Below are 16,592 nucleotides of genomic sequence, written 5' to 3' on the forward strand. Positions count from 1 at the left end.
TAAACTCAAAATCAACATCACCACTGTTCTTTAATGAAACGCCATTAGCCACCTAAACAAACCACCCATCGGTATTTCCCGTATCTCATTTACTCAACAAATGTCACACCTGTTTCTCTAGATATGAATAGAAATGAGCATAGGACTCAAACTACCCAATCATATATTCATAAACGTCATATTGATAATTGGTGCAAATTTGATACAGTTCAAATATATACTGCTGTCGACCCTACACGACCTTAGAAGCCACTGTATTAACGACATATGTTAATGACCGACCCGTTTACCCGGGAACCCATTGAATACCAAATCACGATGGCAAGCGGTCATCGGTTTCCAATAATCACTTTTTTATTAGAATCCCCTTTCTACCATTTTTATAAACAATAAGCGTCCGCGTTAACTTCTTTTATAATCAATTGTTGTTAATAATTATGTTTGGTTTAAACAGGCTAAGGAACTTCCGGCTAAAGACATGAGTGGTACTTCCGACCCTTACGTCAGAGTCACTCTCCTACCTGACAAGAAGCACCGACTCGAAACGAAGATTAAGCGAAGGACCCTAAACCCAAGATGGAATGAAACTTTCTATTTTGAAGGTAAGCAGTTAAAATTAAGTAAGCAAGAAGTTGAGGAAATGTATTGTATCTATAAGTTCAGTTTAAAAAAGGGGGAGGAGGAATACCTCCAGCTTATTTAATGGAAAAGTTAGCCTCCTTTCGGTATCCATTACCTTCGGAATCCCTGGACTAAATTAGACGCATTTTCTGTACTGCTCTAGTGATTATTAGTGACGTTCAATATTATCGATATGAGAAAGTAATTACACCACTAAAAAGGATATTAAATGGAGTACGTTTTCTGAATTTTGCTGGTTTCTCGGTTTGGAAATAGTAGTTTAGAAACACCATAGTAAGTTTCTCAATTTTGAAAAAAAAATGTTTTTCAAAGTTCTCGCTACTAAAATGCTTATTTCTCGAACGTTTACACGTTTCGTATTGATCACATCTTATTGGAAATTTAACGTAGTTTTCAATGGTATCAACAGATTTGTCCAAAACCTTACAGTTTTGGAGTTATCATGGCTTATTTGAAGCTAGGTCTTGAAATCTTAAAAAATCAGAAAAATTGAAATAACTCCGAAACTGTTGAGATTCGGACAGTAGTTAATTAGGACTTTTTGGTTCCATTTTGAATGTAGAATCTACGGGCAAAGTTTGTAACCCCAGTAGGCGAATACCCTGTATTAATGAACTTTTGTTTTTTCATGGTATAGGGGAGGATTATGGTATTTTCCAAGCCCCAAAATGAAAATATATATTTGTATGTAGGTAGGTGTATTTTTATTTTATTAATTACATTAATAAATAAGTTTATAGTTTTAATTTTTTATTTGTTACTGTTAAACCACTCAGTAATTACATAAATAAATAAGTTTACAGTTTCCTAATTTTTTGAAATCTGTTATTGCTAATGTTACCCAAATGTTCAAATCCTAATTGCTAAGATTTAATTAGATTAAATTAGAATTCCGATACTTGAATAGTTGAATACTTCTTTTGATACCAGTGTAGAGTGCTGGTATCAAATATTCTTTAGTATCGCACGTGAATAGGATTAAAGAAAAAATTTAAATGATGATGTTCGAAACAATTAAAAATTATTGAAATTCCCTTAATGATTCTACGTCCTTAGATGTAAAAAATGTCAATTATAAGTCGAAATTATTAAGGTTTTATTTAACTGCATTTTTCTTTTATTTTAAATGCGCAATCCGCGCCAAAATTAAGCAGGATGTCCGCCGAAACTCTACTTCCGGCCAGCGGCGTGTTGATTGGGAAAATGGGGTCGTAAATTATTATCCACGCTATATCCTGTTTGGAATATTTCCCCGAAATTTTTTACACCGTTTTATCGGTCCGGCGGTGTTGTAGATTTGATCGTCGACAGGAAGGGAGATTTATCAGCCCCGGTGTGGGGGTGGAGATTAGGCTAACAAATCCATCCTCCTGGGCCACCTGCATTACCGATTTGGAAACGTTCAGCGCCTAATTGTGTCACTTTTCATCGTACAATCCGCTCAACGTTGACGTTTGTGGTTTTAAATTATGTCAGGAATATAAACAGTTCCTGGAATTTTTCTTGTGAAAATCGGAATTACGAATTCATGCAAGTTCTATAACTTTAGATTTCTTCCAATGCACATGAGACGAATAAAAAATTCTTATGTTCCCACAGTTAGGTTTTTCTTTTATAACCCTGATTAATTGTACTTTTCATTGTTCTGTTCTTTCTTCTGTTTATTTTGTTTCGCGTAGAACCGCAAAGAGCCCCTTTGAGACCATTTCAACCCTCAAAATACAATCGTTTTGGGGATATTAAAGACAAAGAAAATGCTGCTCCTTTCGGCAACGAAAATAAAATCCGACGTAATATAAATGTAAAATGGCTTTCTGGTCTTATGTTTTCGGACAAATTTTGACAAAAATGTCCTTTTTATTATTTTACTTAAAAAATCAAGATTAACCCTTTCAGCCCTAAATTATCATATGTTAAAAAATTGACTTTTTTTACTATTTAAGAATGTCTAGAAATCGCACTTGATATTTCTGGAATTTTTTGACCCACCATTTTGAAAACATGGAAATGCTGCCCTGAGGCAACAGTAGGGAAATATAGTTGGTTTTATTTTTCCGCTACCTATTTTACTACAAAATTAAGTATAGTTTCGAAGATAATTTTTCATTTAGAATCTGCTTGTGCTATGAGAATGGAATTTTAATAAATTGGCGCGTTAAGCCGGCTTGATAATCAAGTTAATAATGATTTATCAAGATGATGAAAACAGCAAAGTAATCGTTGAATGTTGAGTTTCTTGTATAATTTTTTAGGATATCTCAAGATAAATTTTTATAACGATAATTTATCGATTATTTATACATTTTGAAAGTTGTTTTCATTCTAAAAAAATTATACTAGAGACGCAAAAATTCATCCATTCTTTCTGGAGATATTGAAGTTTTCCTTCAGAACTCGACAGTTTCCTTTTAAGGCGCAATTGATGGCTGTTTAAAGTTAGGTTTTAAAAACTGAACACTAATTAAATTAAATTTTCAATTTTCTTCTTTTTTGCCCAGTTACAAGTTAAATTGAAGTTATGAACGAAAGCTTCAATATCTTCAGAACAAATCAATGAACATCGATTTTGTGGTCGATTTTTTTCACGTATTTCAAAAATTCTTTCCATTAAAAAACAAAACAAAAGCAGAACCTCAAAAATTTAATAAATACAGAAAAAATCGATGATTTGTAGTGTCTATTTGTTTTCTTCTTTTTCTTTCAATGTCTTTCAAAATTTGTGAACAAAATTCATTCCACATCTATCTTTATCGATTCGTCCTGGAGATATTGTATTTTTCCTTTAGAACGCGATATTTCGCTCCTGCAAATGATTGTTGTTGTTTAAAGTTGTTTTCTTTTAAATCCACACTAATTAAATAAATATTTTATCCCAATTAAATATTCTTTTTATCCAAGGTTTTTGGTTGAGATGAAAATTTAGAGTCACGAGCGAGATTCGACTATCGTGAGCTATCGTGTCAAGTAGTTGGAGCAGCTGTGTATTGAGCCGATAGTCCTGGGTTCGAATCCTGCTCGTGGCACTAAATTTTCAATTCACCAAAAACCTTACAAAAAAAGTTATTAATTGAAATAATTATTATGGTCACTTATGAACAGTAAACAAAGATGATTAAATAATTTGTGTTTTTAATCAGTTACAAATACGCCCAGCGGATCTCAAGTTATTAATTTCAAATACATTAAAAGAAGAATGGAAAAACCGCTGGGCTCGGCAAAATAGGAATAACCCTGCCAAACTGTGGCAGGTTAAGAAAGACATCGGTCCCTGGTTCACGGAAAATGAGTCAAAAAGGGAAAAGGTCATACTGACAAGACTACGCATAGGTCATACAAGGATTACACACGGGCACCTTCTAGCAGGAAAGCGACCTCAAAGGTGCCCATTATGCAAAGATAGAGTAACAGTCGAGCACCTTTTCAATTGTAGAAGGCTCGACGTTTATAGGCAATATTTTGGAATATCGTCGGACCTGTGCGTAGTCTTGGGGCACGGCAGCGGGCACAAATCGCTGTACCGGTACCTCAGGGCTATAGGGATCTTCAAATGTATATAGTTTATGTGTGTTTGTTCTGTGCTTGTGTTGTGTCTGAAGTGTTTGTGTCGTGTTTGTGTGGTGTTTATGTTATTACATTAGGATGAACGTAATTTATTTGCGTGAAAGGAAGGGGTTATTTACCCCGCCCCGAGGAATATCGAGTACTCTGGGGTGAGTGTGTGATGTCTGGGGAGCAAAAGTAAGTTATTAGCGCGAATGGAGTGGGTTCGGCCCCGCCCCGAGGAATATCGAGTACTCTGGGGGAGTGAATGTGACCAGACTTTTCTGTTAGTATTGTATGTTGTTTATATTTTACTCTGTTGGAATGAATGTAATTTAAGCATGAAAGGAAGGGGTTATTTACCCCGCCCCGAGGAATATCGAGTACTCTGGGGTGAGTGTGTGACGTCTGGAGAGTAAAAGTAAGTTATTAGCGCGAATGGAGTGGGTTCAACCCCGCCCCGAGGAATATCGAGTACTCTGGGGGAGTGAATGTGACCAGACTTCTATGTTTGTGGCGATGTATATGTTATGTATTGTATGTTGTGTATCAATTCTTAAATTGACAACCTGAGGTACTAACAAGAGGCTAGCTTTTTAAAATAACGACGTAATATACAAGTAAAAGCAGAGAGTCAGTAACCAGATCGAGATGCTCAAATGGCTGCAGTTCAATACAAAATACGCGAGAAAGACAGGAAAGAGAAGGAATACATGCGGAGGGCCGGCGATGACCTCAGCTGTTTGTCGGCCCATAAACCTTCCACTTTATATATATAATCAGTTACACGTTAAATATAGAGTTCTGAACAAAAAAATAATAATGTCCTCAGAACAAACGAATTTTTGTGTTTGTGATATTATTTTTTGAAAATGGAAAGGTCTTTTAAAATGCGTGAAAAAAAGTCACCCTCAAAATCAATCCTCACCGGTTCGTTCTGTTTTTGTTTAAACCTAGATTTAAAAAAATCAACACAAATTAAATTAAATTTTTACTTTTTAACCAATTACACGTTAAATTGGAATTGTACAGTTGTGAACAAGAAATTTCAATAACTTAAGAACAAATCGATGAATTTTTGAATTTCTGGGATCATTTTTTAGAGGGGAAAGGAGTTTTAAAATGGGTAAAAAATATTGCATTACCATTTACAAAAATTCACTAGCTTTCGTGGTCCGCTTGACCAATTAATATCTTTCAATTAATTAAGGTTTTTAGTTGAGATAAAAAAGTCAATGTCAGAGCGGGATTCGAACCCACGACCTTCGGCTAGATACGCCGCTGTTCGACCGCTCGAGCTACCGTGACCTCGATCCACTCGGACCCTAACTTTCCATCTCAACCCCACCTTTTGAATTTTCCCTCCTTTTTGCCATTTTTTTAATCTCAACTAAAGACCTTAATTAATTGAAAGATATCGATTGGTCAAGCGGACCACGAAAACTAGTGAATTTAATAAGTTAAAATGAAGTATATCTTCACTAAAGCTCTCTGTGGCCATCTCATTTGTCGATTACACGACATTTGAAAAATGGCAAAAACGAGGGAAAATTCAAAAGGTGGGGTTGAGAGGGTAAGTTAGTGTCCGAGTGGGTCGAAGTCACGATAGCTCAAGTGGTAGAGTAGCGGCGTATAGCCGAAGGTCGTGGGTTCGAATCCCGCTCCTGACATTGACTTTTTTATCTCAACTAAAAACCTTAATTAATTGAAAGATTTTTAAAAATGTTATCTTCAGGCTTAACACGTTAACATGTTAAAATTGTAATAGCACCAGCACATTCTAGGTTTAAAAAAAATCTATGGAACCATTTTTAGTTTGACAAAAAAACAAGCAATAAAAATAGAAGTTTTTGCCTTTTTACTTTCTCGTGAACTTTGTGTTTATAAATTTTATCATAGAGCTTTGAAAAAGTTTCATTTATTTGCTTTAGATGCTAAAATGAAAGAAATTAACGAGAATGGACAATGTGTATTTTTTTTTCCTTTGAACAAGTCTTTATACAAAAACACTTACATTTGGTGATTCTTATTTATATTTTACGGAATTTATTGAATTGAAACAAACGATTCTTCATGCATGTTTTACATTTATCGTTTTTATACGATTATTTTAGAACAGGCTTGGTTAGTCAAGTATCTATTTCGCAAGACCAATGCTCATTAAAATGTTTCGGAACGTTTTAACACTCATTTCCACTTTAACACAACGTCGGGAACAAACGTGGTGAAAGAGGAAAAGTTTTAAATCGGTGGGTTAAATCTTTGCAGATATTCGTATTTTCATTCAGCGTTTCAACTGTATTAATTTGTCAGGTATATTTCTTATTGTGTTCCATTCAACAGCTAAATAACTATTAATTATATTATGTCTTATTAATAAAAAAGTGTTAACGGTATTTACAAAACAATTATTCAAGAACTATTATTTTTAAATGAAAAGTCTAAGCCTCATACACTTAAAATCCTGATCCGGTAACGTCTTTAACATCAATAAAGCAGCATCCTCGGCTGAATTATTTTTGAGGTCGAACCATCCTTTTTCCCCCTTTTCATCTCATTCCACCTGAAAAATAAAATATTCATTGACCCGGGGTTAAAGCGAAACGCCTCAGGCGAGGTATAATTGTCCCCGGTGGTATGGGAAAGAAAGGTTCCATTTCGAGCCAATACCAACCATTCAAGCTGTGAAGGAAAAGGAAACGATTACAGAGAATAAGACGAGTATCAATAAGTTAGGCTTCATCCGACCTAGATGCTATTCATTACAACAGAATTTAGAAACAGACCTTGTATAACCAATCCTGGATAACATCAAAACACCAATTATCATGAACCACATATTTGATACTCAATATTAAATACATCAAAGTTGAAAACATGACCAAACCAAAAAGGTTCACAATGTTTCTACAACTGCGCTGGTTACTATACAAGTTTTTTATTTGAATAGTCTTTAGTAATCACTATACATATATTAAAATGATTTGTTAATCAGAAAAACGAGATGATTTAACTGTATTACCATTTAATGTAATCGTAGCATTGTTTTATATGTTCAGAACATTCGGCCAATCCACACAGGGTTCAATAATTGTTTATATATTTACAAACGCCGTGAAGAAGTAATTATTGTATTAATTGTTTTGAACTATACTACCGACAGTGTCTACACTCTTCGAAAAGTTATTATCAAAACGAATAAAACCCATTGTAGACAAAAGAAAATCATTCCTGACCACCAATTTGGATTCCGAACAAGACATTCAACAATAGTCCAAATTCACCGAGTAACGGACGTAATAGAAAAATCTTTTGAAGAAAAACAAATTTGTTCCTCTATCTTCCTTGATGTCTCACAAGCTTTTGACCAGGTCTGGCATGAATAACTCACCAATAAACTAAAAGGTATGCTACCAAAGCAGTATGGCGATATTATCAGTTCCTACCTGACAGACTGTTTAGAGTCAAACAAGAAGATCAATATTCAAAATTAAAAACAATCAGTGCAAAAGTGCCACAAGGTAGCATATTAGGTCCACTGCTTTACTTGTTATACATCAGTGAACCGAAAATAGATGGAGTAAAAATTGCAACGTTTGCAGATGACACAGAGGTGATATCAATAGGACCGACTATCACCCGTTCAACCAAAATCCTCCAAAATGTAATATCATAAATGAATGGACAAAAAATAGAAAATCAAGCTAAATCAGCATAAATCAGTTCATCTAATATTTACAAACAAAAATGTGAACCATGTTCTGTCGCTCACAATCGATTGAACTACTACACCATACATCTAAATATCTGGAAATGACCTTAGATATCAAGCTGAGGTGGAAAGAACACGTGAAGAAAAAAAGGAGAGAAATAGGTTCAAGGTATAGGCAAATATACTGGTTGATAGGACGTGGTTTCAACCTTGCTATGCACAATAAAATATTATGATATAAACAAGTCTTAAAGCCTATGTGGACATATGGTCCAACACTCCAAAATAAAATCACGCAACATGGTCAATGCAACTTGGTACATAAGGAATAAGGACATACATGGGTATCTTAAGATCCTTGAAGTCACGGCGGAAATACAAAGATTTGCTGCCAAACACCAACCGAAACATGATCAGAACATTAAAAAAAACAAAGCTATAAGAACTTGTGTAGTTAAAAATTAATAATGAATAGTGAAATGTAAATCTTACTGTACTAATGGGTTTATAACAATGTAAACATTTATTTATTCCATAATATTATTGTAAAATTAATGGTTGGTCTAATAAGACCAGTTTTAATAAATAAATTTAATAAATAAAAAAATTGTTTTGAACAATTAGAATGAGGATATCTAAAAGTTGAAGTTACACATTTCGCGTTTTCTTTGGATGGTCGAGAGTCCCCTTCAAATAAAAGTTCAAGAAAAGCAAAATTGTAGAGCTCTCTGAGGAGGTTTTGCAAAAGGTTGTTTGCTACTAGAAAACAAGGTAGTCCCTAATCAGTAGTTTAATGACGTTTTGTAACTAATTAGTAATTAAAATAAAGAAAAGATTAATCCAGATGAGATCAAAATATAAGGACAACGTTTTAATTTTTTCTTTCTTGTCAAACTTTCGAAAGATATTCTTTCATGATCAGGGCCTGATTTATAAAAAATTTGAGGTTATTGGTTTAAGACCGACAGTCCATGGATTTTTTACATTGAGAATAACAATTAATTAAGGTTTTTTAGTTGAGATAAAAAAGTCAATGGCACGAGCGGGATTCGAACCCACGACCTTCGGCTAAATACGCCGCTGCTCTACCATATGAGCTATCGTGATCTCGATCCACTCGGACTCTAACTTCTCATCTTTACCCCACCTTTTTTGAATTAATTAGTCAAGCGGACCACGAAATTAGTGAATGTAATGATTTAAAATGAAGTATACTTCACTAAAGCTCTCCGTGGCCATTTCATTTGTCGTCGAGAATCCAATCCGATTACATGACATTTGAAAAATGGCAAAAAGGAGGGAAAACTCAAAAGGAGGGGTTGAGATGAAAAGTTAGTAGAGCAGCGGCGTATCTAGGCGAAGATCATAGGTTCGAATCCCGCTCGTGCCATTGACTTTTATATCTCAATTAAAAAACCTTAATTAATTGTATTATATTAATTGGTCAAGCGGACCACGAAATTAGTGAATTTATTGAGAATAACATAAGGAAATGACTATAAATTAGAAAATCCATATCCACCTATTGTAACATGGAACGGAACCTTCAGATGGAAGTTTGGATCCTTCTCAATTTACTCGTGAGTTTTGGATCATTTTATAAACCTTTCTAAAATTTGTAGAATGTAGTAATAACAATTACAGTGCACCCATCTAGTGTCAATCATTTGTACGATTACATTCTGGTTATAATTTTGTATTGTTTATTTTTAATAGTTAAAATAGCGATTTTGTTTCTTTAATTTAATTTTTCTTTTCTTAAATTTAAAAACAGAAGGGTGTTTGACGTAATTTTTATTAATTGTTAAACACTAATTGTAATCAATTAATTTGCTTATCAAAGGTTTTGGTTTAAACGAAAAAGTTAGTGTCACGAACCCACGACCTTCGGCTCAATATGCCGCTGCTCTAACCACTTGAGCTATCGTTACGAAGGTCGTGCGTACGAATCCCGCTCGTGGCACTAACTTTTTCATTTCAATCAGAACCTTACATAAAAAGATTAATTAATTGAAAGAAGTAATTTGGTCAATAGACAGGTCTAGAAGTAATAGGTCAATATAATTGTAATGACAGATTGGTTCATTTTTTCTTAGTAATTGTTTTCTCCCTATTTATATTCCTACAATTATTTTACATAAATTACTCGTTAATTTTTGATATTTGATATTTGTTAATAAATCAGTACCTTATGATTTGAAATAATATCTTTCAAAAGCTTAGCAAGAAAGACAAAACTAAAACATTGTCCTCTTTTGACATGATCTGAATTCATCTCTTTTTTATTGAATTTGTAGTGGGTTCATATTAATATTTAATATTATTAATTAGTAATTAATTGTGTAAAGATTATTGTATTGAACAAAAAACAACTGTATTGAAGAATTAAAATGAGGGTATGTAAAAGTTCAAGAAACACATTTCCTGTTTTCTTTGAACGTTGGAAAATCCCCTCCAAAGAAAAGCACAAAAGGAATGTTGAGGTCGTCGTAGAAAGTGTGGATAGTGACAAAGTGAAGACCATTGATAAATTTTCTAATGAGGACTCTTGAATGGAAGAATTGGATTCGCTGGGTAAGAGATAACTTGGAGGGAGGTAACAGTTCTACGCTGTATGTCCAGAAATGCTTCGTACGAAATTAGTTTTGTTCTGACGGTCAAAAGAGATTTGAGTCAGTCCAATTATTCTGTTGTCTTTTAAGTTTTGTGCCGGGGGTAGGACATCAGTCTTCTGTTCTGAGATAGTCCAAAGTTGTGTTTTTCTATTTAAACAGCTGGATACTTTTTCACATTCAGTTTAACCTTCACTTTTTGCTCAAAATGTTTTTGAATATTGGTGTTTGTTTAGTTAAAAGACAAATTGGGGTGATACTCGCCTAGCTGGTAATGATGAAATTGGAGCGTATAGAAAAGTTAGTAGAATAATTGTAGAAAGGGTGGGACCAAGGATACTCCCTTGTGATACCCAGGCTCCTATTGGTCGGTATTTGAGTAGCCATTGCCGAACCTCACTCTATTACAACGGTCAACGTTTTGCACCAGTATTACTGACGTTTGCCACCACATTTTCTACAAAAATTTCACTTTTGCTAAAATCTTGCTACCGTGTAATGCAATTTAAAGATAAACAAAGTTTGAGGAAAATCGTACTGACTGGCCATGAAAATTGGCGTGTTAAATCAAAACGTAACCTTACGTGTTTACAAAATTTTACACATTTTGAAACCCCATACGATGATCGATATCAAATAACTATGATCTTGATGTCCCAACATAAAAAAAACCTCTAAAACAACGAGCATAAACAGTTTTGAAAAGAAAAGTAATTGGCGAATTGCATGCTATAAAAGCAAACAGGCACAAAGATGCCCTTGAGAAATCCATTTTTCCATATTTCACAATGACGCTTAATACATTGAGACTTTGGGACGAAACTCGGGCCAACTGCTTGTTTCATTGTGGCAACTTGGAAAATAAATGCACTAAACCGCCGTTTATCCTGTGTATTTACGAACATTATACGCCCAAAGGTGGCGGTTAACACTGAATGGAATAAACCACCCATTCAACCAACAAAAGTATACCAGAAATAGTTCATTGACAGGTGCGCACAAATATGTGTGTATGTATTATAACTACACAATCCAATGTAATATAGCCCAAACAGGACCATTAGGAAATCTTTTATTTATTTTCCTTCTAATTGCTCTATTTTTAGTATTAAAACATTATTGATGTTTGTTTAATAATAGAAAATATTAATAATACAAACTGTAAAACTGAATCGTGCAAGTAATCGCAATACTTTTGCAACCCACCCGCTTTAAGCATCGATCTATTTTTTTAATATGCATTTTCTTGTTTCTCATCCCCGAAACATAAACTTGATTCAATGTTTTTCCATGAAGTGGCAAAAATTCGCGTGCATAGAACGAGTTTGATTTGACTCTCCTCGAAGAAAAAAAATCGAAATACAATTCCTTTTTAGCAAGGCGCTTGAATAGATGAAAAGCCAACTTGACGGATCGGTCGTGCAGGTTTAGCGTAGCGCAGCGCCGTAATGACAATTTTATGTTTATACACTTTTTTATACATATATATGTCTATCTCTATCTCTCACTCTCTCTCTCTCTCTCTCTCACTCTCTCTCTCTCTTTCTCTCTCTCACTCTCTCTCACTCTCTCTCTAACTATCTATCTAACTATCTATCTATCTACCTATCTATATATCTATCTATCTATTGTTTATATTTTTTATCTTATTGATTGTTTTCTTTTTTTAACTTCTTTACATACAGAATTAAGATATTATCGGAAAATAGTTTTTATTCGCTTGTCTCTTTATTTCACTCACTCACAAACACACACAAATTGTACTAATTATTAATTATACAACATCAATTTGTTGCTGCTGTTGCAGACTATAATGTTATCGATCGTATATTCAGGACGTGTCCTTCAGGCTTAATTTGATTATCAGAATGCACGACAATAGAAATCAAATTATTGAACTGGCTGACTTCAAGCTGTTTGATCCAAGATGGCTTCTGGTTATAGAACAATCTCATCCATCAAAATTGGTGTTATTATGCTAATTAAGAACCAGAAGGAAACTCGGCGATAGACCGTTAACCAGGAGGAACTTACTTAAGTCCTATATTGGAAAAGGTCAATATCACTTATTTTTAGTACATGTTGTATCTGTGTCAATAGAAAAATTCAGACCCTATCAAAAACCTCATTTTTTAATTTCATATCAATGTTTTTACTTTTATATCTAAGACAGAAAGGATTAAAATGATAGATCGAGTTGTTGGGGAAGTGAACGATTTTAAAGGGAGAGAGAGCGAAATAAATGGAAAGGTTTCCTTCCAATGTAAACATTGGCCAAACATCATTTGTATGGATCTTTCAACTGCCACAAAAGAAAGAATACAATGCGAATAAATCCTTGTATAGAGAAACGTCTACGTTCAACCGCAATCTGTCTCCAAAGGAACCCCTGGTTATTGTAGGAAAAAGTCATATTAAAAAACAAAGTATTTTTGTATATATGCCTTGATACTAGATTTTACGTTACCCCTTCGGCATTATAATATTATTAAACCTCTAGTACAATATTAATTATTAATTGTTCTAACATCCTAAACTAACAATTTCTGTGAGAATTATTGAAAAAAATTGTTGTATCGATTATGAAATTTGTATTATTAAGGGCTGGTTATGAACGCGGGATGACAGATTTTAATGAATTTTTTGGTGTATATTGACTAATACTTTCAAGCGTTCTTTCCTTATGAGCAGAGAAATTATTTTTTCTTTCTATGTATACAGGGTGTCGGGAAAAAAATTGGGTTATACTATATCCTAAATAGAGTAAAATGCAACTAGCCGAAATGTACTATTTCAATCCGGTCAGAAGATATGAATTTTTACCTGTTTTCGCAAAACATCCTGACCTTAAGCCATAAATTGGAATTTTTCCAAGATCTAGAGGATCTGTTCCAACTTGTAACATTTTTGAATTCCTAAAGAAAGGAACTATTTCTAATCTTATCAAACGACGATGTGTGTTTATTAATTGAACCCAATATGAAGAATTTTAAAAAATCTTCTACTATTTTGCCCAACCCGGTAAAGATAAAAATAAATAATAATATAAAAATTAAATAAAACTCATTAAATTCACTAATTTCGTGGTCCGCTTGACCAATTAATATCATACAATTAATTAAGGTTTTGAGTTGAGATAAAAAAGTCAATGGCACGAGCGGGATTAGAACCCACGATCTTCGGCTTGATACGCCGCTGCTCTACCACTTGAGCTATCGTGACCTCGATTCACTTGGACACCAACCTCCCATCTCAACCACACCTTTACAATTTTCCTTCCTTTTTGCCATTTTTCAAATGTCGTGTAATCAGTTTGATTGAATGGTTTTCTGAAATTTATTTTTGTTAGTTCTTCGGTACCATTTTTTTCTGTTCTATTGGACTTTGGATTTTGAAACGTTTTTGGGAATTCACTAATTTTCGTGGTCCGCTTGACCAATTAATATCTTACAATTAATTAAGGTTTTTAGTTGACATAAAAAATTCAGTGTCACGTGCGGAATTCGAACCCACGACCTTCGGCTTGATACGCCGCTGCTCTACCACTTGAGCTATCGTGACCTCGATCCACTCGGACACTAACTTTCCATCTCAACCTCACCTATTGAATTTTCCCTCCTTTTTGCCATTTTTCAAGTTAATGACCGAGTGGATCGAGGTCACCGAGGTCACGATAGCTCAAGTGGTAGAGCAGCGGCGTATCTAGCCGAAGATCGTGGGTTCGAATCCCGCTCGCGCCATTGACTTTTTTATCTCAATTAAAAACCTTAATTAATTGTAATTAAATAAAACAAATAAAAACTTTTCCTCTTCTATATGCGTTCAATTTACAAATTTAAACCACGTTTTTTTTAACATTCCCGGTAGATTTTACCGTTGAAAGGTTAAGATTTTTGAAATTCGAGTACACCATAAGAAAGCTTATTAAATGAATACGTTTTTATGATTTTTCTCACCTATACAAATTTATAAGTTGAAAAACAGTTATTTTTGGAAATTTATCGAAAGTTTCTCTTTTTTTGAAATCTTTATTTTGAATTGAATTATTAAACATACTTCGGCGTTTGATAAGATGAAAAATAGCTCCTTCTTATAGGAAATTTAATGCAAAATTCAAAAATGTGGTCAAAAATTGGAACAGATGCTTTAGATATTTAAAAAATTTCTATTTGTGACTTAAGGTCGGGATTTTTTAAAATAATACGTAAAAATGCATAACTTCCGATCGGACTGAGATATAGCAATGCAGTTGTGGCTATTTTACTCTATTTAGGATGAACTACAACCCCATGTTTTCGGGTTTTTGCTGGACCAACCTGTATTATTCTGCTGCATGTATTTCAAAGTTGTTGTATATGATTCGAAAGAATAATACACGAAATAAATGAGATTAGATGTATAAAACCTCACAAAATGGAATGGCACTTTCAGTAAAGTAAATGTAAAAAATTATTTTGGAAAAAAAACAATTCAGATTCGTTTTAAGCACATTGTAAAACTATTGAATACAAATTTTCAACGCAAACAAAAACTTGACATTTTTGGGCTGAATTCGCCGTGGCCAAATTCCATTGTCTCTGACGTCCAGTTTCATAACCTCTATGGATTCCATCCAAATTCAACAGTTAAAATGCGGAATGTTTCTCTTTTCAGGCTAGTCAATAATGTTTTCTGTCAGAAAAAGTGACAGAACTAAAAATGAAATCAACAAAAGCATCTCAGTCGTTTTATTTTATAAATTCTTTTTTATTTACGGATATCAAAGCTAATACATTACGCGTAGATTATTCTGTTTTAAATTCCTGTTTAGTTGTCCTTAGATGGTTGAGTTGTTTCAATTTTATCGTCATTTTTGTAATTATTGAAAAAAATTAGGCGAAAATTTTGTACATTAAAAAAGGATACATAGCAAGCATCAACTAGAAACTTAAAAAAATGGAGAATATTCACATACACAGGAAAAGAAACCCACAGACTATCGAGACAGAATGCTGTAATGGAAAAACTGGGAGAAATTAAGAGATCGAATCAAATTACGATCCTTCAGACGAAACGACGGTAAATCAAATTACGCCACACACTTAATACATCACAATTACCAACCAAACACAATAGAAACAAAACTTTAATACGCAACACACAAAAAGGACGAATCTTTATCGTCGTGGAAACCTGGAGATAGAGAGAACAGCATTGAAAGATAAAAACTAATACATTTACATACAAACTCACATTCACACACTAATTTCACATCTACATAACAAAAAAACGCAACCGTTTAGAAAAAAAAAACGTCGAAACCAACGCAACAAAAAAACACAACTCACAAATAATAACCGACAAAATAACCGAACAATGAACACCTTGACCACGCGATCTACCGCAAACGCCCCTAGGGACAAACGACGGGCATACAAACCCCTCTCGGACAAAGTGACAGACAGTTCCTCACTGAATATGGCGCAATGCCGAAACGCGTTTGCGTAAAGTCAACAAACCCGCGAGTGAAGACTTATCCAATAAGTGACTATTTGCCGGTCTAGCATGAAAATTTTGAGTGGATTTGGAGCTCTACTTAATATCTTTACAGGTATATTCAAACGAATCTGAATCATTTTCGTTTTTGTTTTTTTCAAATTTATTCTAAGCGCCTATTGGTTTTTGCAACTTTATATGTACGTTTTTTTTTTGTTTTTTTTTTTTTTTTAATGGATACCAGGGACTGGAGGAGTTCCCTCCTGAGTACTGCAGCTGAACTGTACAGCTTATTGTACTTTATCCCCGGCTCCATATTTTGGGGGAGGGCTCGCAACACAAATGTGAACTTGAGCCCCCGTTGTACCGGTGTTCTTCCATCGAAGAAACTCATTTTTGAAGGGGGTTGGGACCAAATTCAGGGTCGCTGAGATCCGATCCCGCCCCTTCCATTGATGAGTGCCGTGTCAATTTCTTTCAATTGCGGCCACCGGTCCCCTTAGGCGTCAGAAAAAGTCCAGAGGCGACGGTGGGGATCGAACCCACGACCGCGGGATCTAATAGCCGAGAGTCTGACGCCTTAACCACTCGGCTACCGCGGCCCCCCTGCG

The 16,592-nt window shown here is 34.3% G+C and overlaps 1 protein-coding gene across 9 annotated transcripts in view; it reads left to right on the plus strand.

Moving 5' to 3' along the window:
* LOC106669978 (synaptotagmin-7) overlaps positions 1-16,592 on the plus strand; it is a 378,922-nt gene that overhangs the window by 346,819 nt on the left and 15,511 nt on the right. For all 9 annotated transcript variants that reach the window (XM_014399921.2, XM_024229097.1, XM_024229098.1 and 6 more), the window contains one exon: positions 455-602. In XM_014399921.2, the coding sequence (XP_014255407.1) occupies positions 455-602 (148 nt within the window). The remainder of the gene's footprint in view (positions 1-454; positions 603-16,592) is intronic.

The sequence above is a fragment of the Cimex lectularius genome, unplaced genomic scaffold (assembly GCF_000648675.2).
Source record: "Cimex lectularius strain Harlan isolate CLEC.00 unplaced genomic scaffold, Clec_2.1 scaffold318, whole genome shotgun sequence".
NCBI lineage: Eukaryota > Metazoa > Arthropoda > Insecta > Hemiptera > Cimicidae > Cimex > Cimex lectularius.